Here is a 24,557-nt window from a genome sequence, read left to right on the forward strand (position 1 = left end):
TCCTTTCTTCTACTCCTTCCCCTACAACAGCATTCCAATCCCCCATAACTGCTAGATTTTCATCTCTCTTTACGTACTGAATGTTCCGTTCAATGTCGTCACGTACTTCCTCTATGTCTTCACCCTCAGTTTGCGACATCAGCATGTATACCTGAGCTATCGTTGTCGGTGTTGGTTTGCTGTCGATTCTGATGAGAAAAACGCTGTCACTGAAATGTTCACAGCAACTCGCTCTCTGCCTTACCTTCCTATTCATGACGAATCCTACTCCATTTCACCATTTTCTGCTTTTATTGATATTACCCTTCACTCATCTGAGCAGAAATCCTTCTCAAGTTTCCATTTCACTTCGTTAACCCCCACTATATCTAGATTGAGCCATAGCATTTCCCTTGACAGATTTTCTACCTTCCCTACAATGTTCAAACTTCTGACATTGCAGGCCCCGACTCGTAGAATGTTATCCTTCCGTTGGGTATTCAATCTTTTTCTCATGTTCAGCTCTCCCGGAGATCCGAATGGGGACTATTCCGGAATCTTTTGCCAATGGAGAGATCATCGACACTTTTTCAGTTACAGGCCACATGTCTTGTGAATACACATTATGTGTCTTAAATGCAATTGTTTCCATTGCCTTCTGCACCCTCATGCCTTTGATCATTGCTGATTCTTCCGCCTTTAGGGGTGGTTACCAGCCCCAAGGGTAAGAGACTGCTCTGAGTCTCCGTCGGGTCCTTCTCCCTCTTTGACAAGGCCGTTGGTTGGATGTGGACTACCTCTATGTCGAGTATTTGGCAGCGATTGCTGATGATATTTATTCAGAATTTAAGCGGTGGTATGGTTTGAAACCGGAACCGCGAACATTTTGTTTACTAACCAAGGATACTTTCCTTAGGCCTTGTGAAAATGTGTGTGAGTTCCCTAATTAAAAAAATAAATAGGTAAACAAAAGAGAGAAATCTAAGCTGGAGGGTTAACACTGTCCTGAGGTAGTACTGTTCGTTACATTGGCGTGTCGAGTCAGCTCTGACATATGAAACATCTCATATGATGTTTATTATCTGACCCTAGAGTGATTTTCAGAGACCTTTGGAATTTAGATATATAAACTGACGAAGCCCGTTAACTATGATTCGTTATTGTGTTGCAACGTGGTAATACTAGTCTTCTAATGTTAGCTTTTGAGTGGTTATCGTATTGGATACAATATGTCGAGATAACTATGCACAATTGCCGTGTCTCGACCGCGGGTGTATCTTCCAGTCCGACCTCCGGTTATAGCTTTGACAAATACACAGCCTAACAAGAAAAGTGAAGCACCTACGTAACACGATCGGACGTTAGCATAATTTCGTACCCGTACCCACCATTAGCGGTACGTAACTGATGAGTTGCAATTCTAGCCGGCCGATGTGACCGAGCGGTTCTAGGCGCTTCAGTCTGAAACAGTGCGACCGCTACGGTCGCAGGTTCGAATCCTGCCACGGGCATGGATGTGTGTGATGTTCTAGGGGACTGATGATCTCAGGTGTTAAGTCCCGTAGTGCTCAGAGCCATTTGAACCATTTTGAAGTTGCAGTTCTCTGTGACAGGCAAAACGGCCACCAGAGCACACTAGCGTTGTTCATATTTAGTGTTGTTACCAAGCATGGTAGGGTATATAACGGGCGTGAATAGCGTCAGGTGTTGAGTGATCAGCCGGCCGGAGTGGCCGAGCGGTTCTAGGCGCTACAGTCTGGAACCGAGCGACCGCTACGGTCGCAGGTTCGAATCTTGCCTCGGGCATGGATGTGTGTCATGTCCTTAGGTTAGTTAGGTTTAAGTAGTTCTAAGTTCTAGGGGACTGATGACCACAGCAGTTAAGTCCCATAGTGCTCAGAGCCATTTTTTTGTTGAGTGATTATTGTGACTGACGTGAAGATACCGCGCACTTCACAGCGTTGTCAGTCGGAGTTTGATAGGGGTCTCATTGTAGGTTTATATTTCGCGAACTGCTCGAATCGTGCCAATATCCAGGTTTGTCGCGCCTTCGTATGCGACGGTGCCTAGTCGTGGTACTGCAGTCCCATCCAGTACCACATGAGAACAGGCATACGCGTCATCGAGTTTCCGTCCGACCACGTCTGACCGCCACAAGGGAGGACTGTCATAATGCGTACCAACCACACTGTAATCCCTTCACGTCCACGCTTGCCACCCAAGAAGAAGTAATGGACTCTTTGCCGGTCTCCCAGCCGGAGACTGGCAGCAGCCGAACTAGGGAAATACCGTCTCATAAAAGAAAAAGCTGTGTATTTAGTGGTGCAGAGATTGGAAAGCATGCCTTGTTGACGAATGGCATCGCATTGTGTTCAGCGATGAATCTCGGTTCTGTACTACCTTGGGCGACCATCGTCGGCGAATATGGGGGCGACCTGGCGTAAGGTCCCATTCTTTTCGTGGTTTCTAGAGGCACAGCGGTGTTATACCAGGCGTCATGGTGTCCTTTAGCCATCGTGTATGTCTTACGTTTACAGCTAGTTTTTTTATTTTATCCATACAGGATGAGAGGTCGTGGTTGTGAATGTCAATGTTAAAAAATATATCGGCTCAACCACTTGTTTATAGTGTAAAACACTCAGATTGACGCGTTTCGGAAGTCAAGCTTCCATCATCAGAATGATAAAAAGTAAAAGAACCTGTTAAAACTCGCTAAAATGGAACGTGCACTAGGCACAATAAAACTGATAATAAAAGTAAAACATCGTGGCTCCTTCCCTTGTTGCAGCCATGTCTTCCAAGGGAAGTAGCCACGATGTTTTACTTTTATTATCAGTATTATTGTGCCTAGTGCACGTTCCATTTTAGAGAGTTTTAACAGGTTCTTTTACTTTTTATTATTCTGATGATGGAAGCTTGACTTCCGAAACGCGTCAATCTTAGTGTTTTACACTATGAACAAGTGGTTGAGCCGATATATTTTTTAACATTTACAGCTAGTAGTGACTGAGACGCTACAAAAGAACGTCACGGATATCCTGCTTCATGTGCTACATCTCATGCGGCTGTATCATGGTACTATTTTTTTACCAGGACAATGATGTTCCAGACTTGGCATGTGTTTCTACGAATGTCTGCGAGATGCTGAGGTACTCCTGTGGATAGAAAGACGGCTAGATCTATCCTCGATAGAACGTGTTTGAGACCAGTTCGGACGTCGAGTCTGTCCCAGTGTTGCGTATCCTGGATATCGAGGACCAAATACTACGATGCACTCAGACGCCACTCACCTGTCTCGTTGCTGGGCGTGCCGAAGAACATGTGTCCCAGCTCCGTGAGGCTCTCGGTGAGGAAGCTGGCGATCTCTGAGGAGGCGCCACCCGCCGCCTCGCCAGAGGCCTCGCCCGATTCCTCTGCTCCCGCAGGGTCAGGCTCTCCAGCGTCCACTGGCTGCACCGCCTCCTCCTCGTCGGCCAGACCCGACAGCTCCAGCGGGACAGCACTCGCTGCCACCACCAGCAGCAGACAGACGGCGAAGCAGCGCCACAGCATCTGCAGGCCGATAAAAGCGGTGCCTTACTCCAGTCTGCATACAGGCACCTCGTCGAGCGATCGTGCTGAGCAATTATCAATTACGAGGACTCTGACAATCAATGAAATCGATGTTCTCCACATATCATACTCTGACAGAGCAGTGCCAAGCAATGACACCAATTGGTCGATTGTGAGAGTTCGAGCAATTTACAACTAAATTAATTTCTAAATATCGAGTTGAAAGGTTGCGCGGTGCCGGGGCTAGCAGTGTATTTAACACTAAACTCTTCTAGAATCTACATATGTAAATGATGCTCTAAGCCCCCCCCCCTATTCTAACTCCGACTTTTGCTGTTGCACATGGATTAAAAAGATACGCGAACTGACTGTAATCAGCCCTGCAAGTGGAGTAGAAAAGAGTTTGGCACCTGCAATAATTTAATTTGATAAATAAGTTAAATAAAGGAAGGTTTCATTAACGTAATGAGAAATGATAGGGTTGCTCTCTGATTAACAGAATGAAAGTTGTGTCCAAAATAACGATATGATTTATTAAGACTAAACACAAAATAATAAACAAAAACACATGAAACATTTACAATACATCAAATTGGCTCAAATTGGATACTCAAATAAACGCTGTGAAGGTGAAGTTGTCCCTAAACTAGATTGTGACGTTTCTGACGAAGTGGTATGTGGAGCCAATTCCTTGCAACTCAAATCTTAAGAGAGACACACAGCTAACCCAACATTAATTGCTGCTACATTAGTGAGAACTCAGACAATGAACAACCAAGATAGAACAAAGAAAAGACGAACAGGCGCGCTCTGCTGAGCTCTGATTATCGCCTAGCAAAAATGCCTGCTTTGCCGGTGCTGTGCACATACATTACCAAGCTGTCTTCTTAGCTGCAAGGACACGATCTGGCGTACTGGAAGCGATGGCTGGTTGCTTCGACGTCCCGTCGTGGTGATGATAATGTCGCGAGTATAGCCCGAAACAAATTGTCCTGGTCTGGTTGTTCCAGACTAAAGACTTCCTATCAATACAAATGCGCCTCTGAGGGAGACGAAGAAGGCTCGCCACACAATCACTGACAGTACAGTGATTGATTTTCACAAGCGAAGTCACACAGTAATTCCGATACAGTCAACTTTAGCCAAAACTGTCCAAGACAGACAACATAGGCCGCTTGTACGCAGAACGCTCAATTGCCAACTGTACTCGGAAAGTTACGTTGAAGTCGAAACTTCAGCAACTTTTTTAAACAGTTACAATCAAATAAAAGTATATTAGACAGCCAACGGAGGACAGGCTGTCCAGAGCAGCGAGAGCTCAGTGTTGTAACCTACTCCGACTGAAAGGCGAGAGCCGACTCCCACAAGAGCACCCGTACAAACCGAACACAGAACATTCCCGCCCCCACGACAGTGGCCGTGGTTAACTGTTCCAATCAGCAACTCGAAAACCGGCGGAAAATTCCACTCTACTGCCGGAGCACTACCATTCCACCAATGGAGATTCTTGGCGCCAATTTCTGCGCCGATTATGCTACGTCACGGAGCTATGCCCTGAGCAAGCCAATCACAGTTACGATTTTGCAGAAAGCGCGGGAATTTGCCTGCCACAACTGCCTGGGTACACAAGTCATTCCAACGCCTCGCTGGTAGCCCGCCAGAAAGTGTTTTCGCTAAGTTTCTGCGAAGTAACGGAACCTCTAGCCCAGCCACTACTTCAGGCCCCTGCGAGCGTGTCTGCCGCTATTCTACAATGTCGGCGTCTGGAAAGCATTCACTCAACTCCCTCACACCTGTCGGCTTACCCTTTCAAGATCAGCAGAGCCCGCCTGTCACCTGACCACCCGGGTGACGAGAGACGCTGCGTGGGAAGTCCGCGTGTGAAGGAATAGCAACTTTTCACCACATGCAATTAGAGAGGAAAATCGTAAGATAGAAATATGAGAGGGGGCTCATGCCACCTCTCAAGGTGGCCAACCCCCAACTCATTCTTCTAAGAAGCGACTGGACGAATTAACACGTTCATAGCAAGTGAACATAACAATTTCATTTGGAATTTACATGTGGGATATGCCAGTGATTACAATGGCAGCACATATTCTCTGTGATCTTATGTTCTGGTTGGTTTTCCTGCAGGCTATAATAACGATGTGCAGAGACAGACATGAAGCCATAAGGGGACAGCGACTGCCGGAGGGAGATTGCTGACCACACCAAGGGTTGTCCTTTGGGACATAGGAGGCGGTGTCCTTTCAAGCCAGACAGTAAACCCAAGGCCAGGGAAGAGCGAACGAATGTCGTTTTGTGGCCCCTGAGTCGCAGATGGCCATGCAGCCGCCAGGCAGTCGCTGGGCCACGCACCACCACAGGGACGCCGCTGTCACTTTAAAACGCACCCCGTCCCCCCTCACCCCCTGTTATCTCAGCCTAACTTAAGTGTTGGGAAGCCGTTTCTGAAAGTATTTGTATGGAGTGTAGCCATGTATGGAAGTGAAACATGGACAATAAATAGTATGGAGAATAAGAGAATAGAAGCTTTCGAAATGTGGTGCTACAGAAGAATGCTGAAGATTTGATGGGTAGACCACATAACTAATGAGGAGGTATTGAATAGAACTGGGGAGAAGAGAAATTTGTTGCACAACTTGACTAGAAGAAGGGATCGGTTGGTAGAACATGTTCTGAGGCAGCAAGGGATCACCAATTTAGTATTGGAGGGCAGCGTGGAGGGTAAAACTCGTAGAGGGAGATGAATACACTAAACAGATTCAGAAGGATGTAGGTTGCAGTAAGTACTGGGAGATGAAGAAGCTTGCACAGGATACAGTAGCGTGTAGAGCTGCATCAAATCAGTCTCTGGACTGAAGACCACAACAACAACAACTTGAGGGCCATACCATGCACCCACACGTCAACGAGATGAACTTTCCCAATGATGGAGGGATTTCAGACGGCATGTCCCACTTCTTTAGGTGGAGAGGGGTTGTAACACAGTTCATTGGGAAAATGGTTTTACAGAGCCGTTGGAGGGAGGATGGAAAGCATTACCAAAATAGCAAGTGGTTATAATTAAACTTTCCCTAGTTAACACGATATAACACGGAAAATAATTACTATACGAGTACCAAACTTGGTAGCATTAATGTCCAGAGTATGGGGTGCATGGTTTCCATGTGTCATAGCGCCACCATCCAGTTCCAACTATGGCCACCAGGTGCCGTGGTCAGTCGTCGTGATTCATAGTCTCTCCCACACGACCATTTACAGTGCACTTGTTGACATGTCAACATGAGCTTGGAAAAAAGGAGCAGGGCATTATTGGTGAAGCTCTATTATCAAAACAACAGTAATGCTGCAGCTGCACTTCGAGAATATTACAGCTGAAAGGATTACGGAAGGGTCCTCTTTCGCCATTCGCTGTGCGGAGCATGATGAAGAAGTTCGAATCAACTGGAGAACTGGACGTCGCTCCACGAAGAGGCCAACGACCGGTTGCACCACAGGAAATCGCTGTCGCTATGGCAGACAACACTGCACACAATTTCCGATAGTCAGGCATTGTCCGTGTTGTGTCAGGTCCGTTGAACATCCCGTGGTCCACGGGACACACAACGACGTGTTGACTTCGCTCTTCACGTTCTCGCAAGGATTGAAGCTGGCCCCGAACCAACTTATGGACAAACGAAGCTCATTTTTCTCTGACGGGGAAGGTGAACACGCAGAACTGGCGAGTATGGGGATCTTCACCTCCAGTCACGGTGCAAGAAGTTCCTCTGTACGGTGTACGTGTCACCTTATGGTGTGGTTTCACGGGTACGTTCTTAACTGGCTCATTCTGTTTTGAACAGGTTAGCACTCGAGGACCAAAGGCCAGCGTTACTGCGATAAGCTTCGCCAGCATGTCGTATTCGCCCTACAGGAGAGACACGCATTGAACTCAACAGTTTTCATGCAAGATGGTGCCCCACCGCACATCGCTTGTGAAGTCGACACGCTTCTCCGAAAGACATTTTGAAACGATCGAATTATCGGTCGATCGTTTCTAAATGATTGGCCGGCACAATCACCTAATCTCACTCGCTGTGATTTCTGGTTGTGGGGCTACTTGAACGTTTACCAGGGGAACATTCACACATGTGCTGATCCGAAGCGCAGCACATCAAGAGAGGTAGCCAGCATACCTACGGACATGTTTCGTTCTTCTACGCAGAATGAAATCCAGCGCTCAGACTCTTCTGGACACTAATGGGCTCCATGCTGAGCCCCTTTTCAAGCAGGAAAGGTACCGATATGTAATGGTATGATGTACCGTAGCAGCACGTTAACAGTCCTTCAGATGAATCGATTCTGCATTGTTTCTCTTTCCAGTGTCCTTGACATTAATGCTACCAAGTTTCGTACCCGTGCGGTAATTAGTTTCCGTGTTATAACGTGTTAAATTGGTAAAGTTTAATTACAACTACCCTGTATACTAAGGGGCAAGGTTGGCAGTAAATTTAGTGACCAATCGAAAAATTTTTGGATGTAAAACACAGCTGCCAAGCTGGAGTGGAATTGCCTTTTTTTGGGCACTCAGCTGGGGGTGATGGAAAAGGGCACTCAAACTATGGGGACAGAGAAACACAGGAGACTGAACTAGTGAGAAAGGATAACGGACTCAACCTAGGGGGACACTACGGATTCTGTAGACTAGACCTAAATCCAGACTCTGAGGAGAGACGGAGGGCCCCTTCCTGTGACGCTATTACAGGGCGTGTTAAGTCCCATAGTGCTCAGAGCCACTTTATTACAGGGCGACGGTGGTCACCTCTGACTACGGTAAGAACACATTACAGCAACAGCATTACAGGGCGGGAACAGCGTGTTAACTTGTTAACTTTATGGAAGTAACGAATCTTCGATAGGTCGCTCTGACCCAATAATGTGCTTGCCTTCACTTGCTGTCACCCTCTCGCCTTACAACCACCTTGTTATTTAACCTCGCGGTAGGATAACGATGACAAGAAATTGGCGTAACCAGATTACTACCCTTATCAACCTCCGAACTTTTCCAACAGTTAGCTACAGTCGTTATTTCACCATCTATGCACTACTTGATTCAGAGCTGTTTATGATCAATGTTTGAGTCTTTCAGTATTTAACAAGCCAATTTGGAGTAAATCATAAATGTATTTTACTCCTTGATTTTCCTTTTGTAGTTAATGAAACCCAAACTCATAGGCAGAATTATTAGAAAATTAGTTGAGACCTACTCAGGACATAGTGTTCAGGTCCCCACGATTTATTGTGTTCTATAAATTCCGTTTCATAACCCAATTAATTAGCACTGGTCCCTGGGCAGCAGTCTTGTGCCATGTCTGTGTCGGTCAGACTGTGAAAGCAAAACCAGACACGCTCGTGGGTTCTCACATTTTTGCCATCTTGCTTCTAGCGACACGATGAAACTATTCTCCCAGTCAACTGCCTTACTGCCTCTCTCACTCTAAAAAGTGGGGCTCAGGACCTATAGCACAGGCAGGCTACGAATGCAGGATGGTGTCTTCCTGGCAATTTGTTTTTACCATCGTGCAGAAACAAAAAGGAATAAAAGTTCTACACTTTTTACCACAGCTTGACGGGCTACCGGTCTTGCGATAATAAGACAAACTCAGCTGTGTTTCTGACTGGGCTTCTCTAAAATCCCTCATACTACCGGGAAATTTCTTCTGGCTACCTGTGAGTGCAAATAGAGCCCAGAAGTTAGACTGAAGGGCTATCAGGGAGGATTGTGTTTTAACAACGCGGTGGTATCTCCCTGTATTATTACCAAATGCAGGATGGTGTCTTCTTGGCAGTTTGTTTTTGCCATCGTGCAGAAACAAAAAGGAATAAAAGTTCTACTCTTTTTACCACAGCTCGACGGGCTACCAGTCTTGCGATAATAAGACAAACTCAGCGGTGTTTCTGACTGTGCTTCTCTAAAATCGCTCATACTACCGGGAAATTTCTTCTGGCTACCTGTGAGTGCAAATAGAGCCCAGAAATTAGACTGAAGGGAATCAGGGAGGATTGTGTTTTAACATTGCGGTGGTATCTCCGTGTATTATTACCAGATGTATCCACAAACTGCGAGTATATATTGACATCTGTTGTGCATTTTACTAATTTTGTGCGCAACTAGGACTCTAACACAGATTTCCCACTTACCAAAAGCAGTCGCCTTAGCCATTGTGGCTACCTGAGTATACCTCTCGGACCGACCCAGACTACTGTATGTCAATTTGTCCATATCCCTTGTATTTGCACTTTGTGATTCCTACACAGAGAGAGACAAATTTCATTTATTGTCACCGTCTTACCCTCTCGTGGCATATATACCAATGATTTACACAATCTCTGTGTTTATAGAGTGTAAGTATACTACATTAAATATATACTTATATCTCCTTCAGTCATACTTGCAAACATGTCTGAAGGATACCATAGTGTAAAATACAGACACTGTAAAAAAAGACTTTTTGTAACTCATTGGTCCGTGTTTTGCCCCCAGCATTGGTGGTCCGTGGCCTAGCACCTGCCTCGCGTCCATTACTCAAGGGCACAAAGCATTGTTCTTTCGTTCTTCCCTGGCCTTTAGCTCGTTATCCAGCTCGAAAGGACACTCCCTTCTACGTCTCAAGGGGAACACCAGGTGCAGCCAGCAATCTCCCTACAGTACCCGCTCTCCCCTTTCGGCTTCTTGCCTCTGTCTAGACATCATTGTTACACTGAGGCGACAAAGGTGACAGATACATCCTAACATCGTGTCGGACTACCTTTTGCCCAGCGTAGTGCAGCAACGTGACGTGGCATGGTCTCAGCAAGTAGGTGAAAACCACTGCAGAAATATTGAGCCATGCTGTCTCTATAGCCGTCTGTAATTGCGAAAGGGGTGCAACTGCAGGATTTTGTGCTCGAACTGAGCTCTCGATTTTTTTTTTTTTTGTCTACTGACTGGTTTGATGCGGCCCGCCACGAATTCCTTTCCTGTGCTAACCTCTTCATCTCAGAGTAGCACTTGCAACCTACGTCCTCAATTATTTGCTTAACGTATTCCAATCTCTGTCTTCCTCTACAGTTTTTGCCCTCTACAGCTCCCTCTAGTACCATGGAAGTCATTCCCTCACGTCTTAGCAGATGTCCTATCATCCTGTCCCTTCTCCTTATCAGTGTTTTCCACATATTCCTTTCCTCTCCTCTCCTCATTCCTTACCTTATCAGTCCACCTAATTTTCAACATTCGTCTATAGCACCACATCTCAAATGCTTCGATTCTCTTCTGTTCCGATTTTCCCACAGTCCATGTTTCACTACCATACAATGCTGTACTACAGACGTACATTCAGAAACTTCTTCCTCAAATTAAGGCCGGTATTTGATATTAGTAGACTTCTCTTGGCCAGAAATGCCTTTTTTGCCATAGCGAGTCTGCTTTTGATGTCCTACTTGCTCCGTCCGTCATTGGTTATTTTACTGCCTAGGTAGCAGAATTCCTTCATTGACTTCGTGACCATCAATCCTGATGTTAAGTTTCTCGCTGTTCTCGTTTCTACTACTTCTCATTACCTTCGTCTTTCTCCGATTTACTCTCAAACCATACTGTGTACTCCTTAGACTGTTCATTCCGTTCAGCAGATCATTTAATTCTTCTTCACTTTCACTCAGAATAGCAATGTCATCAGCGAATCATATCATTGATATCCTTTCACCTTGTATTTTAATTCCACTCCTGAACCTTTCTTTTATTTGCATCATTGCTTCCTCGATGTACAGATTGAAGGGTAGTGGCGAAAGGCTACAGCATTGTCTTACGCCCTTCTTAATACGAGCACTTCGTTCTTGATCGTCCACTCTTATTATTCCCTCTTGGTTGTTGTACATATTGTATATGACCCGTCTCTCCCTATAGCGTACCCCTACTTTTTTCAGAATCTCGAACAGCTTGCACCATTTTATATTGTCGAAAGCTTTTTCCAGGTCGATAAATCCTTTGAAAGTGTCTTGATTTTTCTTTAGCCTTGCTTCCATTATTAGCCGTAACGTCAGAATTGCCTCTCTCGCCCCTTTACTTTTCCTAAACTGATCGTCATCTAGCGCATTCTCAATTTTCTTTTCCATTCTTCTGTATATTATTCTTGTAAGCAGCTTCGATGCATGAGCTGTTAAGCTGAGTGTGCCATAATTCTCGCACTTGTCAGCTCTTGCCGTCTTCGGAATTGTGTGGATGATGCTTTTCCGAAAGTCAGATGGTATATCGCCAGACTCATATATTCTACACACCAACGTGAATAGTCGTTTTGTTGCCACTTCCCTCAATGATTTTAGAAATTCTGATGGAATGTTATCTATCCCTTCTGCCTTATTTGACCGTAAGTCCTCCAAAGCTCTTTTAAATTCCGATTCTAATACTGGATCCTCTATCTCTTCTAAATCGACTCCTGTTTCTTCTTCTATCACATCAGACAAATCTTCACCCTCATAGAGGCTTTCAATGTATTCTTTCCACCTATCTGCTCTCTCCTCTGCATTTAACAGTGGAATTCCCGTTGCACTCTTAATGTTACCACCATTGCTTTTAATGTCACCAAAGGTTGTTTTGACTTTCCTGTATGCTGAGTCTGTACTTCCGACAATCATATCTTTTTCGATGTCTTCACATTTTTCCTGCAGCCATTTCGTCTTAGCTTCCCTGCACTTCCTATTTATTTCATTCCTCAGCGACTTGTATTTCTGTATTCCTGATTTTCCCGAAACATGTTTGTACTTCCTCCTTTCATGAATCAACTGAAGTATTTCTTCTGTTACCCATGGTTTCTTCGCAGCTACCTTCTTTTTACCTATGTTTTCCTTCCCAACTACTGTGATGACCCTTTTTAGAGATGTCCATTCCTCTTCAACAGTACTGCCTACTGCGCTATTCCTTATTGCTGTATCTATAGCGTTAGAGAACTTCAAACGTATCTCGTCATTCCTTAGTACTTAGCTCTCGATTACGTCCCATAAATGTTCGATGGGATTCATGTCGGGCGATTTGTGTGACCAAATCACCGAATAATCCACAAAGTTCTTCAAACCAACCCCGAACAATTGCGGTCCAAGGACGTGGTGCATTGTTTCCATAAAAATTCCGTCGTTGTTTGGGAACATGAAGTCCATGAATTGCTGAAAATGCTCTTAGAAGTAGCCGAACATAATCAACCTAGGCAATGATCGGATCATTTGGAATAGATGGCCCAGTTCATCCCATGTAAGCACAATCCACACCCCTATGGAGCCACCACCAGCTTGCACAGTGCCTTGTCGACAACTTGCGTCCATAGCTCCGTAGGATCAGCGCCACACTCGAACCCTACGATCAGCTCTCACCATCTGAAACTAGGCCATCGTTTTCCAGTCCAACCGATATATTCACGAGCCCAGAAGAGGCGCTGCAGGCGATGTTAGTAAAGGCAGTGGCGTCTGTGGTCTGCTGCCACAGCCCATTAACACCAAATTTCGCAGCACTGCCCAAACGGATTTATTCGTCGTACATCCCACGTTGGCCGGCCACTTTGGCCACCCGGTTAAAGGCGCTTCAGTCTGGAACCGCGCGACCGCTACGGTCGCAGGTTCGAATCCTGCCTCGGGCATGGATGTGTGTGATGTCCTTAGGTTAGTTAGGTTTAAGTAGTTCTAAGTTCTAGGGGACTGATGACCTCAGATGTTAAGTCCCATAGTGCTCAGAGCCATTTGAACCATTCCACGTTGATTCCTGCGGTTATTTCAAGCAGTGTTTTTGGTCCGTCACGGATGACAACTGCAAGCACATGTCGCTGCTCTCCTTCGTTAAATGGAGGCGGTCGGCCACTGTGTTGTCCGTGGTGAGAGATAATGCCTGAAATTTGATAGTCTCGGCACACTCTTGACGCTGTGGATCTCGGAATATTGAATTCCCTAACGATTTCAGGAATGGAATGTCCCATGCGTCTAGCTCCAACTACCATTCCTCGTTCAAAGTATGTTGATTCCCGTCTTGCAGCCATAATCGCGTCCGAAACCTTTTCACATGAATCACCAGAGTACAAATGACAACCCCGCCAATACGCTGCCCTTTTATATCTCGTGTAAGTGGTACTACCATCATCTGAGTATGTGTTATAGCTATCACGTGACTTCTGTAACCGTAGTGTATACCATGAGGGAAATAAAATCACCGGCTGATGTGGCCGAGCGGTTCTAGACGCTTGTCTGGAACTGCGCGACCGCTATGGTCGCAGGTTCGAATCCTGCCTCGGGCATGGATGTGTGTGTTGTCCTTAGGTTAGTTAGGTTTAAGTAGTTCTAAGTTCTAGGGGACTGATGACCTCAGATGTTAACTCCCATAGTGCTCAGAGCCATTTGAACCATTTAGAAATCCAATCAGAATATGAAAGTAGATTGGCTTAGTACTGATATTGCGGTCATTGTCAAATCCTTCGTTTAAATTCGAACTGCAGTTGTCCACTTCATTTGTTATGAACATGCAAATTCATCCCATCGCCTCTTACACGGATCATATGTGAGTAATCAGAATGGTTAGCCGCCTCTAAGAGTAAATAGTAAACACCTCAAGAGCTGATGTTCATGGTCTCTGCGACATACTCCATCGTTGTCCAGTCCAACCGATATATTCACGAGCCCAGAAGAGGCGCTGCAGGCGATGTTAGTAAAGGCAGTCGCGTCTGTGGTCTGCTGCCATAGCCCATCACCACCAAATTTCGCATCACTGCCCAAACGGATTTATTCGTCGTACATCCCACGTTGATTCCTGCGGTTATTTCAAGTTAGTGGCATATAGCATTGTGTGCCATGAATTATCTCCAGACAAACATTTTCGATGTTATTAGGAATGTCCTCGCCACAACATTAATCGTTGTCTTGCGACACGTAATAGACAGAGTTACATGAATGTGAAAATGGCAGTGATGTGCTATCTCATTGACCATGCTGATATCCTAAAACTAAAGTAATAGGGTCAGTAGAGTAAGAGAAGAATGGATTGTAGAATATATCATCAACATGTGTTCTATTTTCGTACTGATTGGAGCAAACGGCATATTAATCCGATATTCGGCTCGGTAGATACCCAAATTTTATTTGACTGAGTGCAACGGAATTTTCTGGGGTGTGCGACACCTGCTTCTGTCCGTTGTAGCGCTGAGGGACGTCGGGCGCCCAGAAAAAATGCAAGTCACCTATGACGGGGCCGGGGCCAAGCACTAGCAAGGTCTGGAGTCTTGGCGTACAGATACTATCGGAAAAATCGAAATGTAACACGCCGTTTGTGTGGGTAGATACCCTTCAGCAACAGTCGATTGGACTCATCTCAAGTCCTGAAGGATAGAAGAATCAAAATGAGTCCATTCACAAAAACACGCGACTGCTACGGTCGCATGTTCGAATCCTGCCTCGGGTATGGATGTGTGTGATGTCCTTAGGGTAGTTAGGTTTAAGTAGTTCTAAGTTCAAGGGGACTGATGACTTCGAATATTAAGTCCCATAGTGTTCAGAGTCATTTGAACGATTTTTGAACAAAAACACGCTTTTGAGGGGATAGCACGGTCGTAAAATTATTTAAAGCAGTGTTACAGCATAGCTGGTAATCTAGGAATCAGCGGGTAGCATAATCCTATCAAAACCGTATACAGGGAGGTCGGAAACAGGCTAAAAAGCTCGTAAGCGTGTTGCACGGAATATTGTGCTAAGGAATAATTCTTTAGAAAAAAAAATCGATACGTTTCGCCCTTTCCGAGTTACGTAGCATTGAAGGTAGCCAATCAGGCCGTTGCGCGTGCAAATTCAAGTGGATGCAATTAGTGTCAGTTGTTCTCAGTAACATAGATGACAGCGCACGAGACTGCTCAGCCTCTGTATTGGGTTCGACTCTTACTACCGCCCCTTTTCTAATTTTTGTATCGCTCTCTTGTTCGGTATTAGGAATCTAAACGAAGAATACGTCTGAAGACACCGTCCCGGGAGGGCCACTTGAATCTGATTGGCTAACTTCAATGCTAAATAACTCGTAAGCGGCGCAACGTATAGAATTTTTTCCGTAAGTTATTTCTCAGCACAACCTACCCTGCAACACCCTTACAAGTTCTTCATAATGTTTCTGAACACCCTGTATATTAGGAAAAGAGACTTTCATGACGTCACAATCACCCCAAAAGTTATAAATATGGGTCGCAGGGCATTGTTCGATGCCAATGGTTCTAAGCACTATCGGACTTAACACCTGAGGTCATCAGTCCCCTAGACTTAGAACTGCTTAAACCTAACTAACCTAAAGACATCACACACATCCATACCCGAGGCAGGATTCGAGCCTGCGACCGTAGCAGCAGCGCGGTTCCGGACTGATGCGCCTAGAACCGCTCGGCCACAGCTGCCGGCATTGTTCGATGAGGAACAAGTCAGGTGTTCACTGAGGGCGGGCCTGTAGAAAATGTCCATTCCACCTTAGTTGCAGAATAAGGTTTTTAATTGTTTATCCTGCGTTAGAAGAGTCAAAAATATGAACAGCCGCGTAAGAAGTTACTTTAATCGGTGTAGTGAAGTTGTATTTTTTACTGTCAAAATAATTACAGGCTTAGACACTGGTAGCATAAATAAACAAAGCTTACGGAGCGTCGTTAACATCATCTCTCACCTTGGTGATTGGTAAGTAAGACGAAGCTGAACTTTTTCAGTGAGCATTTTGGCTGGGATGGAGGATGTCAATTTTTATCGTCTTGAAGCATATGGGACGTAGTTGCGAAGCATGTTCAGAACTACACTGGCGTCTCATTTTCGAAGTCTCACATGGCAGCAGTATTTTGTGATATCAGCCAGGAGACTCTAGTGACTTACATTTAGAAGTATTTGTTGTAAATCAGAATTAGCGGCTACCATAGACACTCCGGGAGTTTTGTTGCAGGGCATTTGTATCTTCGCATTGTTACTGCTGCACACCAAACTAATCGAAGAACATAGGTGACTTTTTACCCACGTTGTCTGCCATTTACTTGATGAGGTACGACCCTCTTTCTGGGTTGCGTTTGGTCAACGGAAATAGCAGCTGGGCCTCACCAGTTGGGTGCAATGTAAGAAGGACTGCTGACCAGGTGCTTTTTTTTCTTCTTTATTGTGATTTGAACACCTAGTACAAATAGACACATGAAGACACAGAAAAACAGAACATAATGGTGGACAAAAAGCAGTAGACACTTGTGTAAAAAACATGGAGCCGTTCACAGTTGTACTAAAATTAAAAATGACGTTCAGCACTTGTACACAGACACTGATGAATGAAACGACACACGTGAACGATGGAGCGTAGGCAGTGAAAACACTAAAGCACTAACACGACGGCACACACGAGACACTGATGGCGATGATCTCCGGCGCGCGAATGTCCACTTGACGTGTACGAGTCCGGGGACCTGCCAAAAGGGGAAAAGGTGGTGGAGGAGGGAGGGGGGAGGGTGTAGATGCCTGTGGTAGAGGAGATGGGCGGGGGAGGAAAGAAGGTACGGGGGGGGGCGGTAGGGGAAGCCCAGGGGGAGGAGGGAGGGAGAAACGGAGGAGGGAGAGACTGACCAGGTAAGGGCAGAACCATTTTAAAAGGTAAAGGACGCGTTGACAGACGACGAGTACACAGACAAGAAGATACGTCTCTGTTATTACTCCGCTTAGGGCTCAAGACAGCTCGTGCTAACATACTTAGCAGACGTGTTTTGGGACTATTCCTCCTATCTTGTCTAAATTGATTCACGGGTACGGAGGTACGATGTATCAATTGGGCCGTGGGTTCAGTATGCTGTAGCAGGGAGATGGTTCTGCTCACTCGTGCGGCTCACGGCGTCGGAGGTTCGACTCCTCCCTCGGGCATGGGTGTGTGTGTGTGTTGTCCTTAGAGTAAGTTAGATTAAGTAGTGTGTAAGCCTAGGGACCGATGACCTCAGCAGTTTGGTCCCATAGGAAAATTTTTTGATACCTGAGAAGCACAGTATGTACGGGATGTGTCGTGCACCCGTGATCTATCTGTGATGAGATCCGTAGGTATCGTTCGTCTTGCCCATCTTGCACGCGACTGTCACGCCGAAGGCCAGTAAATAAATGTAAATGTCGTGTGACTAGGGCCTCCCGTTGGGTAGACAGTTCGGCAGGTGCAAGTCTTTGTGACGCCACTTCGGCAACTTGCGAGTTGATGGGGACGAAATGATGATGACTAGGACAACACAACACCCAGTCCCTGAGAAAAATCTCCAACCCAGCCGGGAATCGAACCCGGGCCCTTAGGATTGACATTCTGTCGCGCTGACCACTCAGCTACCGGGGCGGACGGAAGGCCAGAAAGACCTGATATTTTTAGCTAGTCGCTTATTATCAAAAATTTGTACACCCCTCAAAGAGTAGAGCAGTTGATCTTATAATCCGTCTAGCAGTCGCAATACAGTGTCCATTCTGCTGTAGAGTGCTAGCTTAGAAAAATCGCACACCAGATGAAGCAGCGTCGTTCGTCAATCTAACTGCCCATACGGGTAGACCATGCACATGCTTTGTAGCTACTTATTTCATCTTCCGTATTTCAAGATCTATGCGACGTCCAGTTCTATGCATTTCCGCTTCTCGCCCTCCTTCCTAGACAACTACATTGACTTTTTTTTTTAATTATGGGTCTTAACTGCTAAGGTCATCAGTCCCTAAGCTTACACACTACTTAACCTAAATTGTCCTAAGGACAAACACACACACCCATGCCCGAGAGAGGACTCGAACCGCCGCCGGGATCAGCCGCGCAGTTGAATTGAATTTTATTTGATCCTGTAAGATTACATTGTGTACAGTAAATGTACGTGTAATATAGGACATGTCAAAGTATTAACATTCTTTATCACTTATTTTTCTACACCTTTAGCTTACATTTTTACATCACTGATAATGAGTAACAATATATACAAATTTAATGGCATAAGTATTCTGCAACACTGTAAAACTCTTTTTCAATGAGATAGTCTTTAAATTTCTTTGGAAAGTCATTGTGAAGTACACTATCTTGCAGGTTTTTGGGCAGACTTCTTAGTAGTCTGATACCAGAGTACTGGGGTCCTTTTTCTAGCATTGCCAGTCGGTGGGGTATGCTCCGTACTTCATTCTTCTTTCTTGTATTGTGGGTGTGTACACTAGCATTTGTAATCCAGTCCTCACTACCTTTTGTGATGTACATTATTGTTTTGTATATATACAACGATGAAAAAGTTAAGATACCTAAATTCTTGAAACAGTTTCTGCATGTTTCAGAGGTCTTTCTTCTTAAAATGGTCCTAACTGCTTTTTTCTTTTTTTTTTTTTTTTTTTTTTTTTTGTAATGTGAACACTCGTTTTGTCTCTTGTTTGTTTGTGTTTCCCCACACAGTCACTCCATACTTAAAGTATGGTTCGAAAAGTCCATGATACACTGTACACAGAAGGTTCTTGTCTGAATACTGTGATAGCTGCACCATTAAGAATATGACAGAGCTCAGTTTCTTACAGACATTATTAATATATTTTTTCCATTTCAGTTCATTATCCACAAGAATACCTAAGAATCTAGCTGATTCTACTTCTTCCAGCCTTGTTCCATCAACCTCTAAATCCATGTCTACAGCCTTTTCCTTGTTTTTAAACACTGCATACATAGTCTTTCTTAGATTTATAACCAGTTCATTTTCCAACAGCCATTGAGCTGTGACATTTGCAGATATGTATGCTCTTCTCTCAAGCTGTTCCATATTTTGGTCACTATTTAGTATTGTCATGTCATCAGCATACAATATTTTCTTTTCTTTCTCCTCAACACCTATATCATTAACAAATACATTAAATAACAATGGCCCCATTACCGAACCCTGCGGCACTCCATATCTGATGGATTTGGTTTCTGATTGGTACGAGTTTCCTAATGACACATACTGCTTGCGGTTGCACAAGTATGATTTTATCCATTCACCTGGTTGCCCCCGAATGCCATAGTTGCTTAATTTTTGTATCAGCATTTCATGGTCAATGGTGTCAAATGCCTTTGAAAGATCCAGAAACATTGCAGAGACAACCTTTTTCTCATCTAAGGACTGTAAAATGTATTCTGTTAGACTGACAATTGCTGATTCTGTAGATTTACCCTTTCTGAAACCATGTTGTGAGGGCATGAGAATGTTATGTTTGTTCAAATAGTTAACTAATCTGGTATACATAAGCATTTCTAGGATTTTTGAGAATCCTGATATCAGTGAAACTGGTCTGTAGTTGTTGGGATCATCCTTACACCCTTTCCTGTACACTGGCACTACCTTCGTTATCTCCAGTTTTTCTGGAAAAATTGCATCTCTGAAAGAGCAGTTTGCTATGTTCAGCAGTTGTGTTATTATCTCCTCACATACCAGCTTTATTACATGATTTGATATTCCATCATCACCAGCTGATTTCTTGGACTTCAGTTTCTGTATAGTTTTCCGCAATTCATCTTCCGTGACTGGTCATAAGAACGTAGTACTGCATGATCTTTTTGGTACCTTAATACCCTTCTGTTTTTGACTATTTCTTTCCAATTTTAGGTTTTCTACTACACTGATATAGTTATTATTCAGTATGTTTGCTATTTCCGTACCGTCTGTGACCACTGTGTTGTCTATTTTAATTGACCTAATACCTTCTTCTTTGTTTGACCCATCTTTTTCCTTTCTTTCAGCATTGATTGCATTCCAAGCTGCCTTTGCCTTGTTTTTTGAGTTCGCTATAGTGGTGTCAATTGCTCTTGCTTTCGCTTCTCTTATTGTTTTTCTATACTTCTTTTTTAACATTTTATATTTTTCAGCTTCGCCCATCCGTCTCACGTCCTGAAGCTTCCTTCGCTGTTCTAGTATTTCACTGGTAATCCACTGTGTTTGATCTTGCTGCCTTTCTTGTCTCTTTACTTTGGGAAATGCTACATTAAAATGGTACTTAATTGTTGAAATAAATGCATCATATTTTTCATTTACACTCTGGACCTGTAGGGTTTCATTCCAGGTTTCCTTACTTAACATTGTTCTAAAGATGTTGATATTTTGTTCACTGATGATCCTAATTTCTTTGGTTGTTTGTTTTGGTTCTGATACTGTGTCATTACTTCTGCAAAAGTTGATTAGTTGTCCATGATGATCAGATATTTCTGTCTGAACTACATGTGACTCACAGTTACACATATTAGTAATTATGTTGTCAATAATTGTCTCACTTTGTGAAGTCACTCTTGTTGGTACAGTTATTGTCACTTTCATGTTATGCTGTATTAACAATTCTTCAAAATCCTGTCTTATTTTGTGTCTTTACCCATGTCAATGTTGAAGTCTCCACATATAATAAGATTTCTCTTCATATTCATTCTCAATAAGCTAGCAATTTTTTTTACAAAGATGCTAATATTGCCACATGGTGACCTGTACACACAAAACTCCCTAAAATCCTCTGCCACTATACCAGTAATTTGAAAGTCTTTTTCTCTATCTATGGGAAATGTAGCAGCTTCACTGTTTACATTCTTTGATAGAGTACCTGTTTTAATATATATACAAACGCCACCACCCTTATATTTAGATCTGCAGAAGTAACTAGCTAGTTTGTAGTCCTTTATTGCCACATTATGTATTTTACTTTCAGTTAGTCCATGTTCACTTATGCATAACATGTCTGGTCTTACTTCCCTCAGGAGTACTTCTGCTTCTAATTTTTTGTTACCAAAGTATTGAATATTTTGATGAAGTACTTTTATGTAATTTTTCTTTTGTTGGTTTACATGTTGTGAGCTGTATTCTGGGGCAAATTCTTTAGTATCGTCTTTTTTTGTATGGTGCTTATATTTTTCTTTTCCAGCTGGAGTGTATGATTTTTCACCCCCTTCAGGCCATATTAGTTTCCCTTGCATCTAATGATTTTGCAGACATCTGCAAACATTTTGCTGAACGTTACAGACCCCAGTCTATTTAAATGCAAGCCATCCTTCGCTAGTGAGTTTTCACATAGGAATTTGTTTGGGTCTATAAAAATTGCCCCAAGACGATCACATTGATCTTTAAGAGCACAGTTTATTTTGGCGATATATTTTTCACTCACCGACCTTCTGTTTATGATTCCGCTAAGTATCAGACGAGATCCTGCATACATATTTCTTGCAGAACGAATCATGTTTCTTTTTTCGCTTGCCATTTCTTCCTCACTGCTGCTCCTTAACGAATTCGTTCCAACATGTATAAACACCCCATTATAGCTATGTCTGGTTTCAGAATCTGGTTCTGTAGTATCTTGTCTTGCATTTACCATATTTTTAAAATGTTTACCGAGTTGATGCGTTCTAATACCAGGTCGTACGTCGATCTTGCAATTGGGAACAGCGATATTCTCCAGAAGCGAATCGCCAATTATTAAAAAGTCATTTTCCTTTTGTTGCGTATCTGTCGCCTTGTTTTTCCTTTTGCTGTATGTCACCACCCTCCATTTATATTTATCTTCTGGTTTTTGGCTTACTGAGTTTACCGAGACATCATCGGGAACACTTGAAATGTTGTTTTTAAAGTACGATCGGTCACTCGTATTTTCGCGATCTTCTTGCTTTTCCGTTTGATGGCTTTTACACAAACAGGACTTCTTTTCTTGTATTAATGTATCGTTTCCTTTCTTGATGGTCGACAGTTCGGTTTTTAATGCCTCAATGTCACTTCGTAATAATTTTATGATTTCGTTTTTTGTATCAACTGCACTTACAAGATCGGCCGTTTCGTCACGTAAACAACCGTGACATGTCCACGGAAAATCATCGCTGACGAACTTTAGATTTACTTTCGCGCACTTTTCGTGTAACCGGAAGTTGCATTTGATACGCAGAATACCCTTCATCATACGCTTTTTACATTCTCTACACGAAGAAGTGTTCATTTTTTGCCTTTTTAGCGAGAGAGAAGCGTCACTACACTTTCCTATCGGCGCCATCGTCAGTCCAACTACAGTGACTGCAAAGCGGTTTTCGTGACTGTCAGCATACTTACGTGGTGGAATGCAAATAGGAAACGTAATATCCTATAGCAAAAATACCAATACGTCACGGATGGAATCGATCAAGTCATACAAATACCTGGGTGTAACAATTCCTAAGGACGTGAAGTGGAACGATCACAGAGGTTCAGAATACTAGGGGAATTCAATCTGTCTACGAAAGAGACTGCATGCAAAACATGCGTGTGACCTATCCTAGAATATTGCTCAAGTATGTGGTACCCACACCAAACCTGGCAAGCAGAGGATATTGAACGGATACGAAGAAGGCCATCACGAATGGTAGCAGGCGTATTGTTAAAATTAACGGTGAAACTCTCCGCTATCCTTTATTTTGCACAATTCGTTACTAGTTTCGGTCAAATGACCATTCAAAAAGTGGTTCAAATAGCTCTGAGCACTATGGGACTTAACATCTGAGGTCGTCAGTCTCCTAGAACTTAGAACTACTTAAACCTAATTAACCTAAGGACATCACACACATCCATGCCCGAGGCATGATTCGAACCTGCGACCGTAGCGGTCGCGCGGTTCCGGACTGAAGCTCCTAGAACCGTTCGGCCACAATCGGCTAGCCAAATGACCATTATCAAGCTAATCTGGCGTAAACAGCAGGAAAGTTATACCATAATTTAATTTAAACAAATGTAATTTGTTCGTTCAGCAACTGTGGACACAGCTATTATTGTACAAACTTTTTACGTACTGATGTGGGTTCAAACGAGCAAATTACTTTTATTTAAATTAAATTATGTTACAACTCTCCTGCCGTTTACGCCAGCTTAGTTTGATAATGGTCATTTGAGTGAAAGTAGTAGCGAATTATGCAAAATAAAAGGACAGTCGAAGGTTTCACAATGAATTTTAACTATTATTTGGCGGCTAAGTAGCCCCACCTGCAAACATAGGGTACATAAAGGTAACATATTTGTTCGGCTCACGGGAGAGCGTGAAAAAGGTGCTGAATGACTTGAACTGGCAAACTATTTAAAGACGGATGCAACCCCTCCACGCTCACGGAAACAAGACGGAAACAAGACAAATTACAGTTACGTTTGTAGATCCGTAACTGATAAAATGTTTGTTTTGGAGACAGAAGTTTCCTTCTTAGATCCCTGTTCGGCAGATTGCCTATGTACATGACTGAGCGCTTGATCATAGGACTGAAATCTCAAAACTAGTCGCAAAAAATATAAATAAATGAAACAAAAAATCTTGAAACTGTGGAGCTTATATTTAGAAAACAGATCCCTACTACTCCTTGCTAATTTTGATGGCAGCATTGTGAACCCGTTTTTGTGCTAATGACAATAATAAATAACAATTTTTCTTCTAGTATTGTAATTATGTACATCACTGTTCCTTTTGAGTTGCAATAGATTATGTACAACAAATTTCATGAGGCATAAATATACTGTGAAGCAGTTGTCAAACTCCGTAATTGGATGTCTACAAGGCAATCGTGGGTGCGCATCATATTCTTGCAGCACGTTTTCGAGCGATGAAAATTTTCTTTCTTAAAGATGGGATACCCCGAAATGGAACCTTAACCGAAAATTTTGCACTCCAAGTGCTTTTGTACTAACTAGAACAATAGTTTGTACTACAGTCAATGACGGCTCGTAACAACACATTCGCAGTTATCACCCAGAAAACGGTTTGCTTGAGGAGCACTTTTTGCTGGAACACCTTCGCTTCTCTTGTTTACTTACACTCTTATGAGGTTTCGCTGTTAATTATGATACAACCCACATTTACGACCAAGTGATGCCTAGTTGGCAGGAAGTTGACAGTTCCAGTCCACTGTTCACATTGATTGCAGAACGTAGGATAGTAGTTAAAGATTGATACAGTGTGCTCTTGTGTGTGGAAATGACACAGACCCTAGGTGAACCACTTTATGTCACTTCTGCCAAGGATGCTAGTCCAGCAAGTAAAGC

The 24,557-nt window shown here is 43.6% G+C and overlaps 1 protein-coding gene across 1 annotated transcript in view; it reads right to left on the reverse strand.

The window, feature by feature from the left end:
• Nucleotides 1-24,557, reverse strand: part of LOC126100573 (hatching enzyme 1.2-like) — a 98,596-nt gene that overhangs the window by 67,102 nt on the left and 6,937 nt on the right. Inside the window, exon 2 of the mRNA XM_049911192.1 lies at nucleotides 3,270-3,531. Coding sequence (XP_049767149.1) covers nucleotides 3,270-3,531 — 262 coding nt within the window. The remainder of the gene's footprint in view (nucleotides 1-3,269; nucleotides 3,532-24,557) is intronic.

This window comes from Schistocerca cancellata, chromosome 9 (assembly GCF_023864275.1).
Source record: "Schistocerca cancellata isolate TAMUIC-IGC-003103 chromosome 9, iqSchCanc2.1, whole genome shotgun sequence".
Lineage (NCBI taxonomy): Eukaryota > Metazoa > Arthropoda > Insecta > Orthoptera > Acrididae > Schistocerca > Schistocerca cancellata.